A 26,743-nucleotide genomic window follows, 5' to 3' on the forward strand; every position below is an offset into this window, starting at 1 on the left:
GCTTGCCAAAATGCTGAGCACCATCAGAGTTTATGAGTCTATCCACTGATTTAGGAATTAATTAATTTGAACGCATTTTACTTTATGTTGGCTCTCCAGCCCCCCTAAATTGTGACCATTTGCTTTTGTGTTTAACAAGTAAACAAGGCAGAGGTCTGAAGGAGGTGCTGAAATTTCCTTAAGACTTTGTACGTACAGAAACCTGTAGATGAACAGAGTTTTAATGAGCAATAAGGCAGTGCACATAATAATGGAGCAGTTCAGTTGGAAAATGCAGGCAATGATTCAGTAATTCTAGTTCTTTTGGAGTCATAAAGTTGTTTTATAACATTAATTTAATATTTTGTTTTTTGCTTTATATTTCTAATAAAAACACGGGAGTTTTTAAAATATGGTTGAAAATGAGGTTCTAATGTTGATAAATGTCACAAAGTTTCAATTATTATGTATTCTCTGATTATAGAATGCATTTCTGTAGGGTATGGGGCTATTTTCAGTGGTTTTAGCTGAACTATGAATAATTTATCTGATATTTTAAATTTCAGAAGTGTTTTCCTATAGTTTATTAGTGTTTGAGATAGCTTGTTCCCTTCTGAACAAGAGAAAGATGGTTTATAATACTAATTAGTATGACAAGGTCTATTTTCTGAAAATCTTTATTATTTATAGAACATTGCAACTACTCTTAAAGCACACCTTGCATAATTTAGAGAAGAAAGAAGAGTTGGAGAGCAAATAGTTAACAATAACAAAGTTAAAGAAGATTTTATTATGAGTTTAACAGTTTCCAAACAAGTTTTCAATTATATTAAAATTAATTTTCTTGGACTTCGTTTCAGCATCTGAAGCCAAAAATGATGTATGTTTACACTAATCTGTCTGCATTTGTAAAGACACTTGAAACACTTAATTAAAAGGGCTGAATTATGGTGTCAGTGCTTGATTTATGGCTCTAATGTTAGTTAACTAATTAGAAATGTAAAATGTTCCAGTTCATTTGCAGGCATCGTTCATTAACTGGCTATCAAGGAGTGACGGGAACTTGAGGCTTTTGAAGGAATTTATAGAGCCAGATTTCCTGCCAACGATATTTTTTTTCTTGATTCCAATAAGATGTAGTTTCCTTGTTAATATATATATGTAAGACCTGTGTTGGTGTCAATAACTTAGTCTGAAGCTGGATTTTGATACCAAAGCTTTTGAAAAAGGAGTAACACCTTTTGTAAGCAAAATATGGTATCTCTTTGGTAACTGCATGTTGAGGGATGTGATGTACCAGGGTGTCATTCCCATTCTTTTTTCTCCCCTCTCCTCAGCTGTTTTCCCTGTGAGATATTTGAGAAAGAATTTAAAAATAACATCTAGAATATACTTTATCTATAACCCCCCATCAGAAAGTAACTACATTGTTATTTATTGTATTTTAAGCTGAACACAGTTGTTCTGTTTCTTTCCTTAAAATCTCTTGGGGTTTTCTTTCCCAGAAGTGTTTCTTGTTTTATAAAAGTAAGCTAAAAGGGGACTAAAAATTACTCCTGGCTTTGAGGAGACCTTATAGCATCCTTCCTGTACCTAAAAGGGGGCTAAAAGAAGGATGGAAAAGGACTTTGGACAAGGGCCTGGAGGGATAGGACAAGGGGAAATGGCTTCAACCTACCAGAGGGCAGGGTTAGATGGGATACTGGGAAGAAATTCTTCCCTGTGTGGGTGGTGAGGCCCTGGCACAGGCTGCCCCCTCCTTGGAAGTGTTCAAGGTTGGGTTGGATGGGGCTTGGAGCAACCTGGTCTAGTGGAAGGTGTTCCTGCCCATGGCAGGGGGGCAGAACAAGATTGTCTTGAAAATCTCTTCTTACTCAAACCATTCCGTGATTCTCCGTTTGGGTTAATAAAGCAATGGGGCAAAAAAAACACATTTGATGCTCCTGCTGGACAGCAACTTCATCCTGAGTCAGCAGTGCAGGTCAGCCACGTGCACAGTAAGAAAATTCTTGTTCATGTTCAGGTGGAACTTCATGTTCATCAGTTCATGCCCATTCCTTTTGTCCCATTGCTGGTCCATCCTCTGTCCCCTCCCTGCAGACACTGACGGACATGGGGGAGGTCCCCTTTCAGTGGCTCCTCTGGAGGCTGAACAGCCCCATCTCCCTTAGCCTTTCATCGTAAGAGATGCTCCAGTCCCTTCATCATCTTTGGAGCCTCCTCTGGACCTGCTCCAGGAGCTCCATGTCCCTCTGGTACTGAGGAGCCCAGAAGTGGACACAGCACTGCAGATGTACCTCGGCAGGGCTGAGCAGAGGGGCAGGATCCCCTCTCTGACCTGCTGGCAGTGCTCCTCCTAATGCCACCGAGGACATCATTGGCCTTCTTGGCCCACAGGACACACCGCTGGCACAGGGATGGCTTGTTGTCCACAAGGACCCCCAGATCCTTCTCCATGTCCTCCCTCTCCTGCTTTCCAACAGGTCACCCCCAGCCTGTACTGGTGCTTGGGGTTATTCTTCCCCAGGTGCCCGACCCAGAATTTGCATATGCAGATACACAGGCAGATAAATGTACATATTTGCATATTTCAGGAATACGTTTTTGATAGGTCCTTGGGTCTCACAGAAGATTGATTGAAGGATATTCCAAAACACATCAGAAGAAAAATGTGATTCATGACTTGCTGAGAGGTGTAAGATCTGCTGTTTGAAATGTTCTGTGTAGAGAAAGAACCTTACACCTATGGCTGTGAGGACGAGGAGGAAGAGGGAGGCATTTCTGGAAGGATTAGTTAGGAATCTGAAAAATGCAGCTAATTTTTTTAGTTTTTCTTTTACTGTTGGCATAAATTGCATATATAGTTCATTTGATGAAATTGCAGTCTTGCTGCTACTGAATTCAATATACTGTGGTGGAAATGAATTTATGTAGTTGATTTCTGAAAATCCCAAGTATTATCATTTGGCTTAAGAGCCCAACTACATAAATATGCATAGGGCTGACTCTTGGAGAAGTCATTTCTAATTTAGGTGCTTGTAAAACTGCTCTGCTTATTGCTGAGAAACACACCCCAGAAGATATATGAGACATTATTTCACATTCCAGGTAATGCTGCATTTATTTCTGCTAAGTCAGCAGTTCCTGGAGCTGGAACAATATGTTATCTGGTTAAAATTCTTCTATTTGTCTTTTTGTTAAATAATGAAATTTCATAAATTCCCTGACATCCCTGTGCTTGTTACTATTTAACTGCTACACGTTCAATGAAGTTACAGATTTCTCAGGGCTTGATCCTCTCTCTGTACAGTGGTGCAAGTTATGGGGTCTGTGTGTGAATTGGAAGTTTTATTGAGGAATAAGATCTTTTGTAAAAGACTGGCCCTGCTGAAATAAAGAAGTCATTCACTTGGAATAATTTTTTAGCTTAGAATAAATCCATTTCAACACGTTCTGATTAGTAACAGTTTTCAACACTAAAGGCACATGTTAGTTATATATTGTGTCCCTAAATACTGATTTACATTTTAATGCCCTGTGTTGCATTTTTTATTTCAAATTTATTGTATCATTTGGGTTGCACTTGTTGATTGTTCTTGGATATTAAGGAAAATAGCCTAACCATGAAGTTATCAGAGCGCTGTGAAAATTAAAGCAGAACATTAACACAAATCTTCTGTGCTTTGGAATAGGTGTGATGCTTAGAAATCAGAATGACTTTATATTTTTAATTCCTGTTTCCTGATTTATTTTCTTTTCAAGCTCAAATAAGAAGTGCACTGCTTACAGAGCATTTTTAGTCAATATGCAATTAGGAAATTTCTTTGCATGATTGCAGCAAAAGGTTATTTTGAATTATGTTGTAAATGTGCCTATAAGTGGGAGCAGGTGATTGTATTTCTTACCTGGAACTCCAAAAGGAGAAAAGCAGGTCTGAATATAATCCAGCAGTGACTCAAAACTCATAACAATAAATATTTTACTGATGGGAGTAGAATCAATGTGTTTTAGCCCTATTTGATATTTGGTAATCAGTTTGATAGATTACACAAGTGCTTAGCCGTGATCATAATTTAAGAATTAAACTTTCTTCATTAGAAAACAGTCTTTGAAAATCGATTCTTTTTCTAGTGGAATAAAGATATTTTGCTAACCAGTACCCTGTTGGACAAATTAGATATTTTTAGACTGTCTTCATGTAGCACTCTCGTTTCAGTTGACTAATCCAGCACTTTTTTCCTGATTTAGAAACAAAAAAGGCTTTTAAAAGATCCTCTACAGAATGGAAATCAGAGATATTTCATATTTTTGTCTATAACACTGAGGTGATCTAGTAGGATTTCAGCAGTGTAGTCTGCTAATAAAAATAATCAAAATGAAGAAATTAGTTAACAGAGAATATTCCACTTTCTCTTCAGGTATAAATAACTTACACCTTTCCTATGAATTTCCTGAACAGCCAAGACATTCTCAGAGGGTTCAGGGAAGAATAATATTGGTTTAGAATCATGGAATGGTTTGAATTGGAAGGGACTGTAAAGACCATGTCGTTCCAACCCCCTGCCTTGGGCAGGGACACCTTCCACTATCCCAGGTTGCTCCAAGCCCCGTCCAAACTGGCCTAGAACACTTTCAGGGATGGGGCAGCCACAGCATTTCTAGGCAACAAGGTTGTGAATTATTTATATATATATAAGAGTTTTTAATTTTATTTATCTGTTTGGATTTAGAGCTACTAGGTATTTCTGTAATATTTATTTTTTCAGAAATTTGGTGGATAGTTTTGCCAAGAAATGTTGGACCAGGTGATCTTTGAGATCCCTTCCAACCTGATATTCTATGATAAATAAAAAGTGTCCAAAGGAGGGCAATGAGGGTGGTGAAGGGCCTTGAGGGGAAGCCATAGGAGAAGTGTCTGAGGGCACTTGGTCTGTTCAGCCTGGAGGAGACTGAGGGCAGACCTCATTGCAGTTACAGCTTCCTCCTGAGGGCAAGAGGAGGGGCAGGCACTGCTCTTTTCTCTGTGGCAGTGAGCAGTGACAGGACCCGAGGAAATGACCTCCAGTTGTGTCAGGGAAGGTTTGGGTTGGATATTAAAAAAAGGTTCTTCCCCCAGAGGGTGGTTGGGCACTCAACAGGCTCCCCAGGGAAGTGGTCACAGCACCAAGGCTGACAGAATTCAAGAAGCATTTGGATGATCCTCTCAGGCACCTGGTGTGGTTCTTAGGGATGGTCCTGTGCAGGGCTAAGGGTTGGACATGAGGATTGTTGTGAGCCCCTTCCAACTCAGCACATTCCATGTGATTCTGTGAAATAAGACATACGATGGTTGATTTGGAGGGGGGCACCTTCAGGTCTTGGGTGTTAAACCATTCTCTGGAGGTGTAATGCTCTCCCAAACTGCCCCTCGAGCACGTGGCTCTATGAGCCTGTAAGGAGGACACACAGACCACACTGAGGGACGGACAAAAGAGGAGGTTTATTGGGGATGGGGGTTTATATGGCTTTCAGGGGGATTGAAAGGGAACCAATTACAGGGTCAAGGTACTACAGAAAAACCCAATCAGGTAAAGAGTTAATAGCCAATAGAAAGAGGTGAACAAAGGCCAATGAGAAGACCTAAGGATATCTTCCCAGGACATTCCTGCATAAGGGTCCTTCACAGGGGGGTGTTGGGAAGGAGACAGAGTGACTTTGCAAAATACAGAAAAGCCATCTTAAGATCTGTTTAAACAACATTAAAAACTTCTGTTTCAATAACATTTCAGCTGTTTTCTTCTTTTCCTTCACCAGTCCATCTCTGACAGGACTTCTTCCATTCCATACAGGGCAAATCCATTGCTACAAAGACATACTTAGAAAACACCAACAACCCACAAATGCTCATCATTTCCCATTTCCTTTTGCCTCTTAGAACAAGATCATTCTGGACCCGATGACCTTCAGCGAGGCTCGTTTCCGGCCGTCCCTGGAGGAGAGGCTGGAGAGCATCATCAGCGGGGCGGCGCTCATGGCCGACTCCTCGTGCACGCGGGACGACCGCAGGGAGCGGATCGTGGCCGAGTGCAACGCCGTGCGCCAGGCGCTGCAGGACCTGCTCAGCGAGTACATGAACAACGTAAGTCACGCTCGCGCCGCGGGGGCACCGCGGCCTTCGGCCCTCCTGGGCCAAAGCACGGCTCCAGTGCGCCTTCATAGCACAAGGAAAGGGGTGTCTGTAAATAATAGTGATTACAAATACTTCTATATTTGTAAGATATATTTTTACGTTTATAATTAAATTTATTTGTAGATTTATATTTATATATAAAAGACGTAATCGTGTTATAATGATAGAAAACTAAAATAATGCAATTAAATTACTATTTAAATTTATGTGCAAATTACACATATTTATAATGGTAAATATTATTGAGTTATTAATAAGATATAAATAATATATATTTATGTTATATATATAACTAGAATTATATATAACTAGAATTATGTTATATAATATACAATATATTATAAAATACATAAATATATAACATGATATATTTATAAAAATAAAATACATATATAATTATATAAATAACCAGAATTATACATACTATATAATATATGTTTATACTATATTTAATTATAATTAAGGTATAATAGAAATTTGTATGAAAATTGTACATATTTATAATGGTAAGTATTGAGATTTATAAAATAATATATAATTAATATATATTAATGTTATTTATATAACTAGAATTATATATAACTAGAATTATATGTTATACAATATACAATAAATTATATAATGCATAAATATATAAAACAATATATTTATAAATATAAAATACCTATATAATTATATAAATAATCAGAATTATACATACTATATGATATTTATACTGTATTTAATTATAGATAGAAGGTATGATAGAAATATACATGAAAAGCATACATATCTATAATTATACTTTTTGTTCAATTGTAGAGAATATATATTTATATTACATATAAATAGAATTATATAGTATAAATATAATATATATTTATGTTATAATTAGAGCTATATAAAATATCTCATGTATATAATATTAAATGTAGTTACAATTATATTTAATTATAACTATATATAATTATATAAGCTATTATATATAATTATATAAAACAGAAGTAATCTCAATTAATATTTTAATTATTTAAATTTTTAGTGGTAATTCTCTTTGAAACGTTTCACCTTTTAATGATAATGCTTTTTAAATTATTGAGCCTTTTAATATATTGCAAATTGTTTGGTACAAGCAGAAACTCATGGGGATGGTTTTTTATCCATGAAGAAACTCCGTGCTCCCCATGAGTTTTGCATTAAGTTCCTTCTTGTGTAGTAAGTAGTCAACAAGCATTCCTTTGGAGGCAGAATGCTTTTTTTTGATGAAAATAATGGTAAGCAGTGCAACTGGGAAATGACCTAAGAATTATTTTCTTACTGAAGGTGAATGCAATTAATTTTCAACATTGTGTTTGATGTTTAGGATGTGACCTGTAGATACTCATGAGAGGTTGTCTGTTATGTGGATTAAACCACTGAAGGTTTTCACTTGCTGTTGGAACTGGGAAATACTCGGTTACCATGAAAGTAGTGAGTGTAGCTCTAGTGCTGTTCTCACAGTCTCAAATACAGCTCTCTGTGTAGGGTTTCCAGAGGTGTTAAACTGGTCAACGTGGTGTTACCTGGCAGTGCATAACCTTTGTTGTGCATAATTTATCCCAGAAAATTCTCTCCACCCAGCACTGTGTATTAAAACCCGTAAGTGCTATCGCTGTGCCCTTCGGAGGATGTGGGAGAAAGTCTGAAGCAACATCAACAACCTGTTTCAAAATGAAAATGTGTGCTAAGAGGTATCAAACTGAGCATCCTCTACTTTGCTGTTTCTTGTCTTTGGTTGCCCCCAGAGTATTGGGTGGCACATTTTGATCCTGTTTGGTGGAATCATCAAAATAAGGCTGAAGAGACTGTTCAAGGACTGGCCTTTAATGTTGTTATTTTCATTGGTACTGTTATAGTTTACCAGTAGAGTGGTACAGTGAGATATCACCAGTGCAAACTGCAGTCCTTTAGTCATTTCATTTTACAGTTCAAACTTAAATGTTACCTTTTAAGGATATTGTTCCATATAATTGAGCCACCTCAAGATGTTTGATGGTGCAGAACTTGGGAGCATTATTTGCTTTTTAGTTTTTCTGAAGTGAGAGTTGACAGGTTCTTGTGAAAACTTGAGTGACAGCAAAGTTTGTGTGGCTGTGTTACGGGTTAGAAGTTATAAAGAGGACATTAAATAACAAGTGATGAGGCTGTGGTGGAAGAGAACATGCTGGGTTGCTTCCTACAGAATCGTGTTCTGTAGAACTACTGCTGATAGGTTCAATCTTTAAAGTTCTCATTCTTATTTTATTTCTGACCACGTGTACAGAGGGAGGTGAGTTTTAATTTAAAAACTGTGGGCATTTATGACCATACTGAAGGTTGCTAATACAGTTTCATCGTTATTACTTAACCACATAATGGTGTGAGCAGCTGGTTTTATGGGTTCCACAGTATTTTTCTGCTTTGTATTGAAATGCAATCATCTTAAGCTATTTTTACATCTGTTAAGTAAACATTATAAGAACTGAATATATATTTAAATTACATAAAATGAAGTACTTCTAATCTTGGCACATCTGGGATGGTAGAATTTGAGAATAATACTGCATCAAATGTTGTTTTCCAAACTGATCTTTGCAGATACAAGGGATGGGATTCAATTTACAGATCGAGGCCTAAATTTAGGTTTCAGTATATAGATACAGGAGATAGACCAATACTGCCAGGGGAACCTGAAGAGCCATTCAGATGACAACTATTATAATCTAACATGGGCAGGGGATAAGTTAAATATCTCTCAACTCCTCTAATATAGTAACTAAATCCCCAGAACCAGGATGGATCAGATCCCTGGCTTGTAGGCAGCTCCTGTTATCTGGGGATTGAATTTCATCCCTGGCAGAATTTGCTTTAGTATTAAACCATTTCCTTGAAACCTGGGGATAGATTTTCTTGGGTTTACAATAGTGCTGAACATGTTCAATATAACAAAAGGTTTCACTTGGAAGGTGTGGATGGGTCTCAAAAGGATAAAGCTGAATGGCACAGACCAAACATGACACGGTTCCGAGTCTGATCGAGACTTAATTTGCCAGAGAGGGACATTTTTACATCATCTGCCCATGTAGCCCTAAACCACCACCATCCTGCTCTTGCTTTAAGAAAGTAATCAGACATTCATTGTTTGTTTGTTTGTTTGTTTGTTTGATGATATCTGGAAAATGATGGATCATTTTTTGGCTGATGAGCTTTGATCAAATGTGCATAGAACAATGTAAATATTTTGTGGTTATGTTTTAAGGATACAGACAGTGAAGTGCAAGGTATTGACAATGTGCTGTTCAGTCAATGTTAGTTCAGTCCAGCTTAAAATAGTTTCTTTTTATTCATCTATTTCTTTGATTTGTGTTCAGAGGGGCGTTTCTTACTGCATACAAGAACATTTCTATTTTTTTTTTGTAGTTAAGTAGCTTCTGTACACCCTTTTAGCTGCTGGACATTTGCACTGCAAATCACATAAATTGATCATGGCTTATGTTCTGTTTCATATTAAATTTTTGTGAAAACTGAGTAAAATATCGAGTGCAAAAGAACATTTTGAGAATGAAAGTGCTGGTTTTGAAGCTTCACTGATCTTTGGCTTTTGCAGCAGTGGATGGTACTGCAGGCAGTCCAACACACTTGACAATGTTGCTTTCCCTGATTGTCCAACCTGTTCTTACTATAGTTAGTTCTCTGCCAGGGGTAAAATCTCTCTGTGTATTATCCAGAGTTTTATAAGAGTAAGTTAAAAGTGTTTTACACTTTGGAAGACTAAAACAGATACCACAGTTGACTTAGCTCTTGGTGAGGAGGGCACAAGGTTGGTGAAACAAATTTCACAAGTTGAGGGATATTAGTTTTTAGAAAAAAGGCAGATACTTTCAAAACGTTGGCAAGCAAAGAAAAACACGACAAGAAATTCTGTAAAGAGAAAGGTAGGGCAGAATTCAGCTTAGATGAGTAAAAATAATGGTGGTTTTGCCTTTGTATTATTTGCTGTTATAAAGGGAGAGGTGTGTTTTGGTTCCTTCTTCCTTCTCCTCAGAAAAAAGTTGATTTGTTCTGTTTCCTACCTGTAAAATAAGGGTTTTTTTAATTAGACCATAGGCTCTGTAATAGTTCTATGAATAATTATATATTTGTTTGGTATATTGCATTGACTGGAGTCTCACAGTACATAAACCCTCTGCAAGGGAGATCCCTGGGAGTTCTCTGCAAGAACTTCTATGGAAATGAGATGTAAAGTGTTTCACTATTATCTGTAAATCTAGAAATATGTATTTACTTCATTTGTCTTATCAGTAACTTTGACAGAATATTTTCCCAGTGTGGTATCTCTTATTTCTCTGGTGAACTCATCTGAACTTTAAAATCTGCTATATTTGGGAAGCAGGGGCAGGAGGGTTCTTAGTATGCTGGATCCTGTGACTTTTTTTTTTTTCCCAATCTCTCAGAGAAAATGGATAGAGTTTTTTTTTTTTTTTCAGCTTCTTATGTATATGTGATAAATCCCATCATTTATTTCAAAATAAAATTACATTTCTAGTCTTCTGTCCCACAGAGAAGAACTAAATACGGCTCCCCAGAAGCTCTTACTGCAATCGTTTTCCATTTGTCTAAATGAAAGCATTATTTAACGGATGGTTAGCTCTGATTGGGGTCTAGTTTCCTGCTGGTTTACTCTCCTGGATCCTTCCTGATTTGTATTGAAGGCTGTCAGGGAGCAAAAATACCAGAAACCTGTGAGTTCCAGCTCCTCAAAACAGGCTCCTGGATTAGAAATACTCTGCCAAACTCAGAACCCAGTGCTGGGCACCCTTTCTAGCAAGACTCAGGGTGCTGTTGTGTTGATGTCAGATCAAGAAAAGAAAGGAAGGAAATTATGACTCTAGAAAGATAGACTTAAAAAGGATGCTTTGAGTTCCCTCTGACATCATCAGATTCAGTGCCAAGCAGAGACAGACTGAATTTTGGGTTGCTGGGGTGTATCAGTGAGAAATTTGGAAAGCAGTTGACAAGTGAGTAAGCTGTGAGTGATAAAGACCTCTGTAATCACTCCAGTACTGGCTTGGCATTAATTCAAATCTGCATTTGAAAAGGCATTTCCCAGCTGGTTCAGATATGAGGTTGTCTTCTTAAACCCTTGGGCTTATTAAGCCAATCTGCATTCTCCTGCCTTCCTTTCCCTCTCCTCCAGTCCTCCTGCTCCCAGTCCCTGCCAACATTTCAGAGGAGCTTGGGGCTTGTTTTTGTTGTAATTGGCTTTTGGGACAGAGAATATTTCTATTTATCTGAGTGGAATGAACAATCCCATGTGGAGTCTTTGTATTACTACTGCTGATTCAATATTTAGATGCACTGGAACGGGTTGCCCAGAGAGGTTGTGGAGTCTCCCTCACTGGAGAGGATGACCCTGCTTTACTACAGGAATAACATTGCTCAGTGTTTGCTCTTTGGAATCTTGTTTTTTAAATTACTACTTTTTCCTGATGTCTGCTCACTCTAGCTGAGTTGCTATAGGCTCTAATTCCTGTTTCCTACAGAGAAGAAAATGCCATTTTTTGAAAATACAAAACACCAGAAGAAGGAATGAGAGAGCCCAAGTCTGCTGGCAGCTTCTCTTCACAAATACATCAGTAAAAAATCGGAATCGCTCAGAGGAAAAACATGAAAATGAAATGTCCTCAACAGACAGCTGGTTATTGTGCTTGGTTGGAGAGTGAAAAACACGACAGCAACTGGAAATCCATAAACTCTCAAGACACTGTCAGCTGTCACATTTAACAGCTTCATCTGAGTCCATATTTAAGGGAAAAGCAATAATTGGTGTGTGCGTTTCAGTTCTGTGCTGTCTTGGGCGAGGTTAACGCGGGTGACAGTGAGCAGTAAATTACAGGTACGAGACAGAGCGATGTCCACAGCTGTCCTGAGCTGAGGAATCGGGGACTGAGTGACAGGAGATTGACTGCTGGATCAGCAGCATCGACGGGTTCAGGCACGGCTGGCTCAGCGGGGAGGTTTTTCCGTGGGTCCTGTTGTCGAGCTCCTGGCTGGATGAATAATTTTTAGAGGACACGGGCTTGTTTGAAGCTCCCTACTGTACTTCAGGCTGGAGATCAGCTATTTTACTATTCACCTGGCTCTTTTGGAGGTTGTATGAGCGGTTTTGTCTTTCTTTGCTTGAAAGAAACAAGTGGGAACACGGCAGTTATTACTGGAGGAATAGGATGGGTTCCCAGATGGGCAAATGTTTTATGCATTACGGGCAGTTTGGGTTTCTTTGCATTTCTGCATCCCTGCTGAGCGCCTGCACTGCTCATGACTGTACATAAATCACTGTCTAAATATGCTGCCTGCAGTGTGACTTGAGACACCTTTTCAGGAACATTCTGTCCCTTTTTTTGATGGTGTTAGGGCCCCCTCATAGGGGATGTCCATTATTTTTTCAGTAGATTTACAGAACTGCTGCATCATTTACAGTTGCACAAAGTGGGTTTTGATTCATTTATTCATTCCTGTGCATTCTGGTTTTGCAATTTTGTGTTATGAGGTTGTTGTGTTTTTCCTACCGGGTTGAAAGAGCCACACTGGTGTTTGCTGTCAGTAACAAATAAAAAAGCTCTGTGAGAAGATGAGATTTCATGGCTTGGAAATGAGAAATATGCTAATAATTTGTCCTGACTTCAGGTTCTGGTGGTTGCGAGTTTACACAGTGGTGTTGCATCTGTTGGTATGAGTAGATTTTTAAATTCACTGAAGTAATTTGCTCTTTACAACTGCCTGAAAGGAAATTGTAGCCAGGTGGGGATTGGCCTCTTACCCTGGGCAGATACAGACAGGACAAGAGGAAACAGCCTCAAGTTGTGTCAAAGAAAGTTTAGGATGGATACTAGGAAAAATTTCTTCCCTGAAAGAGTGTTTAAACACTGGAACAGTCTGCCCAGGGAAGAGGTGGAGTCACCATTCCTGGAAATGTTCAAAAAAATAAGCAGATGTTGCATTTCCTGGTAGCGGGTGGTACTGGGCTGAAGGTGGGACTTGATGAGGTCTTTTCCAGCCTTAATGATTCTGTGATTCTAATAATTTTGTGAGGAACTGCTGTTTCTGAACCACAGTGATCTTCCTGGTTGGTGTCGACTGGAGAACATTCTGCCTCCTTTTTGCTCTTTTGCCTTTAAAGGCAGACCATGATATGTCATTGTAAAAGTTCTGTATGTCATGTTAAAGTGTAAATAAATCACATGAGGCTTGTGGAGTCTAAGGCTGGATTGCCATATTAGGTTGAGTGATGTATCTAACAAGATACTTCCCTCCAAATTAGCATGGAAATTTCCTACACTGGCAGTAAATCCAAACCTGATTTTCTTGGTTCCTGTAGTGCTTAGTCTGCCTGGGCCTCTGTTACTCCAACATTTCAACTGAGGTCTTGTCAGCCCTAATTCATTACAGTTTAAATGTCTTGTCATTTCTACACTAAAAGATTCTGCAGTAATTGTACAGTTGTGGTGTTTTGAGTATTGAAGGGTGTGCAAAATGTCTGTATTTTCAGAGACACAGGATTTCCCTCTTTTTGATTTCTTTAAAGACCACCTGAATCTCCTCAGCACTTGCATTGATTTTTGCTGTAACTGGGCAAATACTGAATGGCTTTGGTTTGCCCACTGAACAGAAAACTGGGGGTAAAAAAGGCATGTGACAGAATGAAGTGAGCACAACTGCCATGGGGAAGATGATGTGGGATTTCATTTTCATGGTTTTTGGTTTGTTTCTGACCTACAACCCAAACTGCTTTCCTATAAAATACTATGTTGATTTCTTACATGCCATAGTTGGGAATAAGTAATTTAGGAGTGGACCCCAAGTTCATCAATACTCCAGAAAACTTGCCTTTTTTGACAGATGTGTTTGTTATTCCTCATTGTTTTACCTCATACATTTAGGTCTGTGTGAAAAATGTCTCACTGTACTGTTGGTACTTTATCAGAGGATTTGCTCATTTTAAACTTAGTGTATTCAGAGAAAAAAACCCAAACAAACAAACTGAAAGCACACCATTCCCCTCAAAATTCCATTTTCTTCAAATATTTTCACAGTTTAACTCATTTTATTTCACATTAATTAGTTTTTGGGGTTTTGGGGTTTTTTTTCCTAATGTGTGTTCCTACAGAAATAATGACTTCTGCACCAGTGCTTTTAATATGCTGGAAAGCATCACCTTAATGTTTGCAAGACTTAGGCTGTCTGAAAATGATGTTGTTAAAGCTATTTGTTCACCTGTAGAAAAGTCCTCCATCAATCTTGTCTCTCTAGTGTGATTCATAACCTCTGTAATTTTTCTTTTTCCTAAGGGTAGCATTTATGGGCCATTAATTTGTTGTTTTTCCATGCCTGCAAGTCAGAATCAGTATGAGAGAAGTTTATAATGCATTTTATACCTTACCAATAGCAATATGATCATTAGCTCTCTGTGTACCTGCTTTTGGTGTCTGGATCTAACTTCCAGTATTTACACAATCCAGATTAACATTGTTGTGTGTTGTATTCTCTTGGATGCAAAGAAAAATATTCCAGGTGCATATGGAATGATTGGGAACGAATCAAAATAAAAGAAACAAGGACCTACTGAAATTAGAGAGCTTTCAGAAAACCACATTAAAAAAAAAAATCTGTGTCTCCTGGAAGGCTGCATAACATTTTCTGTTCTCTTCAGGTGTGTTTAATGTGATCAGATGTCGGTAATGAAAGAGTAAATTAGCCATAAACATTTATTTGTCTGAGCAGCCTGGTCTAGGTGAAAGTGTCCCTGCCCATGGCAGAGGGGTGGGTGGGATTGGTCCCTCTCAAACCATTTTGTGGCTCTGTGATTGATTAAAAGCAGGTAATAGGTCACCTTGAAGTAGGGGAAGGATAGAGGATGTGATGTGAAATTTGCCCCATTAGTACATTAAATCATCACTTTGATACTCAAGGATTCGCTTCACCTCAGGCAAAGGTCAAAACTCTTTTTATTTAGTAATGTCATTGCAGTATTTACGCTGTGATTATCAATCTAAACTCCGGAAAACACGACAGTCACGTGTGCAAACCTGCACTTTCTGTATCCTGCGTTGGTTTGCAGGATTTTCTGGTTGTTTCTTTACACCAGGAGTGTTTTTACAAACAAGAGCAAGGCTCTGTAAGTCAATGATGGGGGAATTCACTTAAATTTAGGGAAGTCTCAGCTGAACTGCTGATGTTGGATGTCCATAAGAGGGCACACTTGCACATCAGAAATGCTTTGTGCATCACTGAAGATCTACGTGGTGTAGCTGAGAGCCAGGAAAACGTAGTGGTTACCTGATTAGTAGCCATGGAATCTTTAGGAAAAAAAAGCATGTTCAGGAAAAAAAAAGTATTTTAATCGAATTAATATGAAGTGTATGAACTATCAAACAGAAATGAGGTGGCAAGTTCCACTTGCATTTTTTAAAAGGCATTTATTTTGCTTTCAATAAGGAATTTGTCAGGGAAGGGTTAAGAGCCTGTCCCGAGGCCCTTTGGAAATTATTCCAGCTGTAGATATATGGTGCATTCTAATATAAAATGATTTCCAAGTTCTTTCTTCAGCAAATGTAGGATAATGTTAAATGAGATATATCAGTGTTTAATGGGGTCTGATATTTGACCTGAGAAATTTTCTTATGACTTTCAAAATGCAATAAAAATGCAAGGGCATCATGTCTTGTGGCACAGGAACTTGTCACTTTTTTCCAGAATTGTGTCTTAGCCAGAGTTTGGGAGCACGTGTGGCCTGTTTTTATATTTCTACTTGAGAAATGAAAGACAAAAAAGCATCTCTACAGTTATCAGTTCCCTGAAAACTTGCTTAGTCAAACAGTAGGATGAAAGAGGATCGTTGCTTTTCTTTTAAGATGACTAAGCTGAAGGAATAAGTAACTTTCCTTTTGGATTGGATTCTTTTTGGAATTTGAAGTATTGATCCAATAGGATTGTTACATCTTTGGTTGATCAATTGACTGGTGCCTTGTCCAGTTCTTTCATTTGTTAAACAATTAGCTAAAAAGGAAAAAAAAAAAACCACAAAACAACACTAAGAGTGTGAGAACTGAGGTAGAGGCATCATAATTCTAATTATGCATTAAAGCTGCAATGAAATTTGTACATTTTCGTGCACTGAGATGCCTAAAATGTAATTCTGCAGCTTTAAGTGGCCGGTGGCTGAGCTCTTTCTGTCATGATCTATAATCTGAAATACCTTGGGGCATGATGTGTAGTTACTGTAGGGCTGACAAATGCATTGCCAGAGGGGCATTTGAATCCTGGGATCAGATAAATTACATTTTAATTGGGTTTTAAGGGTAAGCTGAGCAAGTAGATAAGGGGGAATTAACCAGAGACATATTAATGTAATGAAACCTTCAGTGCTCTCAAACCTTTGCATTAAACGCTGCACAAGCTCCTGTTGACAAGAGATGTCATGTGGAGGAGGAGGAGGGTGACAGTGATGGGTAAGAGAGCACTGCTACCCAATGTAATCACACAGTGACACAGCCACGCCACCTGCAGCCCCACAGACCCAAGAAACTGGAGAAAATCACAGGAGTTGTATTTTATGGCAGCATTTCGGAGGGAGAGGAAACAAAAAAAGTCCCAAACTGAGCTCCATCCTGGACCGTTCACTCAGGGAATTCACTGAGGCTGTGAATGGTGGGGGTTTGTTCCTTACAGAGCAGAACAGAAGCTGCTGTGATGTGAAATGGCCAAACCATTTGCTTGTGAATTCTTTTCTCTCTGAAATACTTCATAATGATTTTGCTCAGTGGAACCTTTCTCTGTAATTTCCCTTTTGTCAACAACATAGACACAATCAGATTATTAAATTAAAAAAGAAAAAAAAAGTTGCAGAATTCAAGTACTTGAACTCATTTGTCATGCCATTATTTTATCTTTAAAAACATTTATTTGAATATTTAAAGCTGAACAATAGGTCTAGTGGCTAAAAGCCTTGCAATGAAGACTTTAATGGGAATAATTTATTACATAAGTTAAAATATGGGTCTGTGTCGTGGCTAACACTCCATAATAGTTCATAAGAGAAAACATCATGTTTTTCTAAAAATTTCCTATGTAATTAAAACAAAAGGAAAAAAAAAAAAAGGGGGGGAAAGGAATTGGAAGGAGGATTTTCTAGTTGATGATATCAATCATAAATGTATTAGTTCATTAGAAAATTATGCCTTATTCTTCTCACTGGGTAGGTGAACATGAACCCTTGTGCCTTGTGCAGCACTTTTGATTTTTGCTTATGGGATGAGGATCATGGAGCCAAAATCCCCTGGATGTCAGGGAAGAGTAGGACATCCTTTGACATAAGCATAAGGAATTCAGTGGGGAATGTAAACTGGCTGATTTCAGTATACAGGAATCCCCAGGAAAGGCAGCAAGGCTAACTTGCAAGATTTAAAACTTAGTTGAATAATTTGTTTGAGTTGGATCTTGTTTTTTACGGAGGCTGGTTCGTCCTGGTGGGTTCTGCCTGGAGAGCCATCACATGATTAATCCAAATGTTCCATTGGAAGCATTTTGTTAGGGTGAATTTTAATTAAAGTTATGAATTCAGTTCTTTTAAGAAAACCCCAATAATAAAGAAGCCAAAAGTTTTGTAATTTCATATTGGGGTTTAACTACTGAAATAAATTTTGAAGCAGAAATACAGAAGGGTTTGTTTTTTTTTTTAAGTTCTTCCTATCTTCTTTTCTCTCCTTCATGTGTAAATAAAGAAAGAAATGGGTGAATCAATGAAAGCTATGCCTGACTGCCAATGTGTAAGGTGGGACTTCCGAAGTAGATTTGCATCCAACCATTTGTGTGAACCAAACAATAAAACTTGAAGGCTCATTAGCTGGGAATGACCCAACTGTGTTTTATGCATAGGGGTCATTTCTTTACTAATGAGCCTCTAAGCCAGATGGCCAAACCCACAGTGCTCTGACTGCATTAGTGTGATGGAGATTTTTAGGTAAATAGCTTTTCTTTTCTTTTTCTTTTTTTTCTTTTTCTTATAGACAACTTCTTCTAGAACTGGTGTAAAACACAATATTTTACCTTAAAAGCTAAATAGCTGAGGTGACCTTGGACTTCTTAAGGTTTTATATCAATTCCTAATGTATTTTCTGTTTCTTACTGATGAGGCTCTGTTAAATACTGTCCTCCCTGAAAATCTTTTTGGGTAGAAAGTTATTTTAACTGTCTTTGTCCATACTGGATTTTGTTTCAGTAGATAATTAATCCAACTCATTGCCTCATATCTGAGAATATGAGTGTGAAAATGCATGTAAACTGCAGAGGTAAATTTGTTGTGCACATGTGACAGTGTAAAAATAGTATACCCCATCCCTGGAAGTGTCCCAGGCCAGGTTGGCTGGAGCTTGGAGCAACCTGGTCTAGTTGAAGGTGTCCCAGCCCATGGCAGGGTGTTGGAACAAGATGGTCTTTAAAGGTCCTTTCCAAACCAAACCACTCTGTGATTCTATTGTTTGCTTTTTCATATACATTTTTTAACAACGGTTTTGCTTGTCCTCATGGGTTTAAGATGCTTCAGGTGCTCAGGATGGGAATGTTACTTATTTGGGCCTCATGGATACCCCCAACTTAACTGAAAAAAAAAAAAAAGTATGTTTTGATACCCTCAAAACATACTATATTTGAAGTGACCTGGGTTATTTTCTTGGAATGCTTTTCTCTCACCCGTTGACTAAATCATACACAGGGGAAGTTTGGAAATGGCACAGAAATCTGTGGAGAAAACAACCCAAAAGGAAAGAGTACTTGGAGGAGGGCACTTTGTGAAGGACAACAGCAGCAAAATGGTTTTTAAAGCGTGTTTCAGATTGTGCAATGAATACCCACGGTCCTTTCAGCAATCCCACACTTCAGGGAAATTTGGATGCAGCAAATTGTCTGTTACTGTGAATACCTTGTTATGATGATTTGCTTAAATCTTTTGGGAGTTTGTTGCAGTGATGTTAGATAATTTTATATAGGTTCTCAGCAGTGAGAATTGGTCTTATCTTCAAAGAAGGTGGTTATATTTGGGGGAATAAGAACATAAAAGGGCTCAGAATAAAGCTTTATCTGGCCTAGTATCTCATCTCTGATAATAGTCACGGGGCATGACTCAAGAAGAGTGTAAAAACCTGACAAACATGCTGTGATCATGATTCCTCTTTGCAAAATTTATTATCTTAGCCTCCAGCAATTTATGGTTCAGGGAGTTCCTGAACCAAAGGTGATATTTACTGTTTAAAAGTGAATAATCCAGGAGCCTTACTTAAGCAGCCTGTAGAGCATTAGGATTTTAAGGGATTTGCATAGGTCTCTAGAATAGCTATTTTTGCTTCATTTTGACCCATCCTCCTATTATTTTTAACCTTATTTTTTTCCTTCTTTTGTATTTTTCAAGATGGAGTCAGTAAGTAAAGGAGAGATGTGAAAACCTCTACATTTTGTTAAAATACTGTCGAACTACTTTTTGTAAGTCATGATCAGCTTTAACCTGCAGTCATTTACTTTTCAAATACTGAAACAAAAGTGAATGTGCTGCATCATGTATTGGAAAAGTATCAAGCTTAAGACACTGAGATTTGCTCACCTAACTGCTACACCTGCCTCTCACTAGCACCAGTAACTTCCAAAGCAGTGGGAATTCCTATTGTGGAATATCTGACTAAAATCAACTGCGAAGGTCTGGAGTGGGAGATGGCCTGGAACCCTTTGCTCTTACTTTGTGCTCCTAGAACAAACCTGATACCAAAAAAAAAACAACAATAAGAGACCTGGTGCAGCACTTTCAGGGTGGGATCAAAATGAACTGCCAATGCACTTTAGTAGAGCTTTACTTTGGTGAAAGGGTTTTCTTCTAAGCAAAGTCAGAATCAGCTGCCAAAATACACTTTCTCTGGAGAGGAGGAATAAAAATAAAACCAGTGTCATATCATAAGAAAAATAAATGAATTTTAGATGTGCATGGAAATGTTAACACTGTTGTGATTTGCCAGTGCTCATAAATCTCCTGTCTCAAGAACTGGGACATGGGTCATTTTCTGATGGAGATACAAATCACAGGCAGAAAGGAGCTGTGTTTTTCTGTTTTCTATCCTGATTTCTATGAGTTCCCATTTTCAGCTTCTGTCTCTCTTAACCAAAGGCAAATGAGGTCTCTCCCTGAATATTAAGTGTCAGGAAGGAAGTTATTCAAGTCCATCATTGATTTATGTGTGACGATGAAACTTCTACTTTCTAATTGCAAATGTGAATCTGGTCTCCAAATCACACCCTAATCTGCAGCCTGGGGAATGTAAGAGGCACTTTTTACCTCTTTCCTCAGCGTTGCCAGACTAACAGAACGACAATAATGTAACTGGGTTTTGTCAAACCGTGTAATTAAATGACTGTGAGAACTAAAGAGCATTCCATTCACTGAAGAGTGGTTACACTTGTACTGCCATGTAAGCAAAATGGTAATAACAGAGTGATGGAGCTTCATACTCTGTGTACGTTTTTATTTGTTAATAACAAATTTGGAATGATGAATCCTTTTCCTTCGGTAAAATTCTTACTGAATCCCTGGAGAATTCCGCGGCGCTGGAAATGTAATTTGCAGTTCTTTTACAATTATAGTTTAAATAGACCAAGTCTAAAGGGAGTCTGCCTATTTGATTTCCAAATTTGCATCACTTAAAATCCAATCAGACCAACTGTTCAGATTTTTATTAGATATGAAATCCGCGCACGGGTTCAGGGCCACGCTATGTATAGCAAATCCACACCTTGTTGTGCCGCATGGATCATCCAACTTGTTCCTTAGCGTGTGGTTCGACCTTCAGCCCAACCAAGACTGCTTAGTGACTCCTTGAATTGTTGCTATATTAAACCCTTCGATTTTCAGTAACCGGTGTTTTATAGCCCAGCAGATTGCCTTTGATTCCGTGGATGCGCCGGAACATATTGAGCCGAACGGATTTATGTAGGAACGTAAAACAAAAAATAATACAACGGGAGCTCGGGGTTTTTCGAGCGCAGGGGCATTAGGCTTGCAGATGGCCCAGGCTGGATAATGACATTGAATAATTTGGTGGGGAGGTAATCTGGTTTGGACAGAATGCATTAACGTTTAGCTGATGTGTACAGGTGTTTGGGCAGTGCTGTGCGTGCTCAGGCCGGGGGCACAGCACTGTGACTGTGTGAAGAGCAGCACTGCAGCCTCGCTGGCCGTGATTAAAGAAGATGTATCTGTTCAAAACATACTAAAATGGATTTAGAAGACCCTCAGCATTGCAGATGTTGAAATAATCTCTCGCTGTCTGGTGACATTTTTTATTTTGATCATGAGGGGAAAATAGCAATATTTATTTAATGCTTTGATTATTTGATTAGTTGTATGTTCATTACAGGCTGGATCTAACAAAACAAGGAGGAAGAAGGCATAGCAGTTAAAGGAAGAGATTTCTCTCCTGTTCATGTCTGTTGTGTCAAACCATGACCTCTACCTTTTCCATCCAAATTCACAATAACACCAATCATTTTTCCGTGACAACATCATTAAAATACAGTAGACACAACATTAATTTTGGTGGTTATGATTTAGAGAGACACAATCAGACTAATAACCTGGGACCAGTTCAGCTCAGCTGGCAGCAGCTCTTTGGGTTGCATTTGCTTTTCTGTGTGTGCATTCCAGGCAGGAGTTGTGCCATGACTCTGCAGTTCCCTCTCCCTGACACAGCACGAAAACACACACAGACTCCCAGGCCATCAGATCACAGAATGGTTTGGGTTGAAAGGGACCTTAAAGATCATCTATTTCCAATACCATGCCATGGGGGACACCTTCCACTATCCCAGGTTGCTCAGAGCTCCATCCAGTCTGACCTTGGACACTTCCAGGGATTGGGCAGCCACAGCTTCTCTGGGTAACCTGTGCCAGGGCCCCACCATCCTCTCAAGAAAAAATTTCTTCTTCCCAATATCCCATCTAACCCTGCCCTCTGTCATTCCCCCTTGTGCTGTCACTTTAAACCTTTGTCAAAATCTTTCTTCAGCTCTCTTGGAGCCCCTTTAGGTACTGGAAGGTTCTCTGGGGTCTCCTTTCTCTTTTCCAGGCTGAACAACCATGTTAGTTTGTTTTCTTTCAGCCTGAAGTCTGTTTACCATCACTGTTATTTTTGTTAACTGATACGTGTGGAAGAGAGTAACCAGTTCTTCCCACCTCTTCAGTGAAACACATTGCTCTAAAATCTGTATTAATAAAGGTAACAAATACATCTACTCTAAGGAGTATTCATGAGGAACCTGGATAATGAATGTGTGACTTGAATTATGTACGTCATGTTTATCCACTTTAAGGCTGACATTTTTTCAGGCAAATCCTGAATAATTTTTGCCTTGGCAGGAAAGAACCTGCCAGTTTGCATATTTTGGAACTTAAGGAGCAAAACATTTCCACTGTCTGTGCGTAAATGGGAACCTTTACAGTGCCCAGCTGCCCTGCTGGAGCCATGGATCATCTCTTCCAAGCCATGAACGTGTCCCTGACTGTGCTGAGTGATCAGCAGCAGAGCTGAGCTATTCCAGGTTTCCAGTTTTCAGCAGAAACAAGGCACAGGGAGCTTCCTGAAGAAGACATTATGGTTTGATTACAGATGGAGCCTTGCATGGGCTGGATCATTTTCATGACCACTCAAGCACTGCTCGAGTCCCTGGTTCACTGGCATTATTATAAGAAGCTGATGAGAGGAAGGGAAGGAGCTTTCTGCAATGTAGAGAGGTTAAACTGAGTAAAACTTGCTGTTTTCTGCATCTTTTGCCTTGCCTATTATAAAAGGCAATAGCTATCAGATTTTCTGGAAGAAAGTCACACTAGACAGAGCCAAATGTGGAGAATTTGTGTTGAACAGCTGAAGTTTTTCAATATCATAGAAAACTGAAAACTAGAGGAGAGAAGGGGAAGAGACCTTAATGCAGTTAGCACACCAGTTTTATAAAATAACCCCTAAGTATTATGAATGCCAAGAACAGTCTGACCATCATATTGATTTTATAATGTTGTTCCAGACTCTTGTATTGCAGAGCAGTGACATTTCATTACACCCATTGGAACCATAATAACTGAAGTGCAACACCAGCTGATGGAAATGAAATTAAATCTGTCTTCAGTAATAAAGAAGTGATGTCCACGAAGAGTAGAGTTACAAACCCGTTTTCCAGTTTTATAATGTCCTATTACAATGAGCTATAAATAAAAAGTAAACATTTGTTGCAGCCATACTTCTGTATAACTTAACAGTCAGATAACTTCATTTCTCTTTGATTCACAACGAGAAGTTCCTAAATAAACACCTCTCCAACCATGCTATTGTGAAATTTGTATCCTGCAAAATCGTGCAGAAAAATACCCAACCAGTGCTTTGCTGGGAAGATACCAATCTGGACACTCAAACACAGTTTATCTGGAATTTTCAAGTCATAGAATCTTCCTGGCTGGAAAAGCCCTCTAAGGTCCTTCAGCCCATCACTGACCAAACTCCACCATGTCAGCTAAACCATCACTTTAAGTGCCCATTCCAGTCCTTGAAATACTAAACATTTAAGAAACATCAAAAATTACTTTGGACAGGAAGTTCATCCTGTTTATTTCAGTCACTGAGTGATAGTAAATCTGTTTAAAATTATTAAATAAAACAAACCCCTGCCCTAAAAAGAAACATTTAGTCTATATGTTTGTAGTTGCAGGGTCGAAATGATGCTGCCTGCACAGATGTCAAGATACTGAGAGGAACTTGGAGCATTCATAATTCATATGTTTATGAATTGTATTTAATTTTTCCACATTCCATTTTAGCATTTGGAAGTGTCTTGTTCATTGTCTGAACAGAGAGTAGGGTCATGTTTCAGATCCCTGTGCGCATTTTGTCTTGCATAAGAGCCCCAGTAATGAGAATGGGAGAAGGATGACTTGAAAAAGGGGTTTGAAGCAAGAAAGATGGGGAAATATAAAGAGTAATAACAAATACATTTCAATTGGAGAGAAAAATAATTAACAGAGGGTTGGAAATTTGGCACAAGGAAATGTTTGAAAATGACATGAAAGATTTCCATCATTTGTGGAGCTGGTTAGCAAGGAGGCCTTTTAAGAGGGATGTAATGTTTTAATGTCTTGTGGACATTTTTTTTAAATAATTTACTTATAAAACAAATAAAAACCCCACCTGCATTTTAGTGTGCAGCCTTTTTTCTGAAACAAAACTTTTGCTCTGGTCAAGGAGGGTTCTTTCCTCATTGTAACTATTGTGACTATGGAAAATACAGGTAATAGAGGATTTTGAGAGAAGTAGGATAACTTTTTTAAAGCTAAACCTTAAGATGGCAGCTTGACATTAGCATGCAACCTGATATACATATATATTTGTGTATGATTTATCTGACTCAGAGCCTGGACAGACAAGGAGTGGGCCGAGACAGGTCCTAGATGATGCCTCTGAAAACATTAGGCTTCAGTACCTGTGTTTTTAGTACTTGCAGAGGCTTTTCTGACAGGCTCCGTGGCAAAAGGCTGAAAAAAGCTCCTGTGTCAAAGCAAATCTCCCAATAATGGCAACAAGATCCTTGACCTGTAGATTTCTCTTGGTTTTTTTTAAATTGTTTTCTTCAAGAAAATTAAATCACTGCCTTCTGTCGGGTTCCTCGTTGCTCTTCTTTAAATTGCCATTGACTGACAGCCTGGTCTTCCAGGCCACCAAAACAAGGAGGACCCCTTGGCTTCCTTATTTACCTTTTGTCTGAATACCGGGGGAAAGTAGTTTATTATTTAAATCTGGACATCCCAATCATCACTTGAGATGCAAATTTTGCTGTCACTGCTCTTCTGGACACCGAAGGCCTTTGCAAAGGTGTTCATTAGGGCTCATCGGGGTTCGTGGCATTTTGGTAAGGATTGCTGTAAACTGGATTTTGTGAATCCAAAGAGAGAAACCTGCATCCTTTGTGGGATTGTCACAGCCTCATGCAGAGAGAGTTCTTACTACTAAAGGATTGGACTTCACACCCAGTATTTGGATGGTTGCAGTGCCCAGCTCTTTGCTTCAGGTTCTCAGCATTTTTTCCCAGCTTTCTATGAACTGAAAACCATTTGAAAGAGAGGCAAGGGAGTATATTTTTCAATATGTTTTAGCTAATGGAATAAGTTTTGGGAAAACAGAGGATTAAAATTCGTCCATTTCAGTTCATTAATTTCCCCTTCGTGGAAGAAGAACAGAGTCAAAGTCAGAGCTGCTAAATGACCTTTCCAAAGAGTCGTTAAGAATTCAGAACAATTCTTACCATTTTCATCTTGGTTTTGATGTCTGTATTACCCTTAGTAGAGTCATTCTCATTTCCTTGTCTCCTTTCCAAATTTCCTGACACATAACTGACAAGATCTACCTGGAACATAATGCTTGAGGACCCAGCTGGAGGGGAGCAGAAGGAGCCTCTGACACCGGGATATGTCACTTTATGATATTAAAGTGTGTCTGGCGCCTGTGATCCCGTTTCTCTGAGAGGGATGGGAAAAAGGAGAGTTGGGATAAGTTATAAACCGATCTGGTTTTCTTTAGAACGGTCTTAATTTTTATTATTTTGCCTGTAGCTGGAATGTTATGGTTTGGGGAGACCTCTAAGTGTTTTCAGTTTTCCTCAAAGTTCTAGAAATAATATTTCTGCCTATCCCAGTGTATTTGTTTTCTTAAATAAATAGAGGGGCAGAGGTGGGTCTTGTTCTTTTGTTTCTTCTTGTTCTTTGGTTTCTTCTTGCTCTTTTGAACACTTAAAAAAAGACCAGTACCTAAAGGGGGCCTACAGGAGGCTGGAGAGGGCCTTTTTGCAGGGGCGTGTAGTCACAGGGCAAGGGGGAATGGCTTTAAGCTGAGAGAGGGCAGAATTAAATTGGATATTGGGAAGAAATTCTTCCCTGACAGGGTGGTGAGACCCTGGACCAGGTTACCCAGAGGATAAAGCTCTGAGCAATCTTTTTTGACCTCATAACTGACCCTGCTTGGAGCAGATGATTGGACCAGGTGACCTCTAAGGCCCCTTCCAGACTGAATTATTTTATGATACTGTGATATTTGAGAGGGTTTGAGCACAGTGACAGCCCATTTGACATCCTGAGTTCCTGCCCATTTCCAGCTGACAGCAGTTTGTATTTCTGGCATTTCGCAGAGTGGGATAGAACTGATATTCCTGTCAGGTGGTGAAGCTACAGAGAAGGAGAATATTAATTAAAAACGGACAGTAATTTAATTAGAAGGATGGTATGAAGGAATGCCTAATTCCCAGTTGATTCCCATATACCTCTGCCCATTTTTAAGCTAAAGGTGGGGTAATTTTTGCCATTTAATATAATGGAGAAAGGTCACGGTGGTAGTATCTTGCTTTTTTTTCTGAAATAAGGAAAAATAAAAATGTTTTTTTACTACAGCAGCTTCACTTTGTGAAGTAGATTGAACAAAGAAGAAGTGTGCTTTGGTCCTTTGTGTGAGCCCTGACTCCTACAAGCAAAGT

The 26,743-nt window shown here is 38.7% G+C and overlaps 1 protein-coding gene across 4 annotated transcripts in view; it reads left to right on the plus strand.

Annotated features, from left to right (window-relative positions):
- CTNNA2 (catenin alpha 2) overlaps positions 1-26,743 on the plus strand; it is a 485,320-nt gene that overhangs the window by 148,060 nt on the left and 310,517 nt on the right. For all 4 annotated transcript variants that reach the window (XM_050338724.1, XM_050338725.1, XM_050338727.1 and 1 more), the window contains exon 7: positions 5,894-6,097. In XM_050338724.1, coding sequence (XP_050194681.1) covers positions 5,894-6,097 — 204 coding nt within the window. The remainder of the gene's footprint in view (positions 1-5,893; positions 6,098-26,743) is intronic.

Source organism: Myiozetetes cayanensis, unplaced genomic scaffold (assembly GCF_022539395.1).
Source record: "Myiozetetes cayanensis isolate MyiCay16 unplaced genomic scaffold, myiCay2020 scf7, whole genome shotgun sequence".
Taxonomy (NCBI): Eukaryota; Metazoa; Chordata; class Aves; order Passeriformes; family Tyrannidae; genus Myiozetetes; species Myiozetetes cayanensis.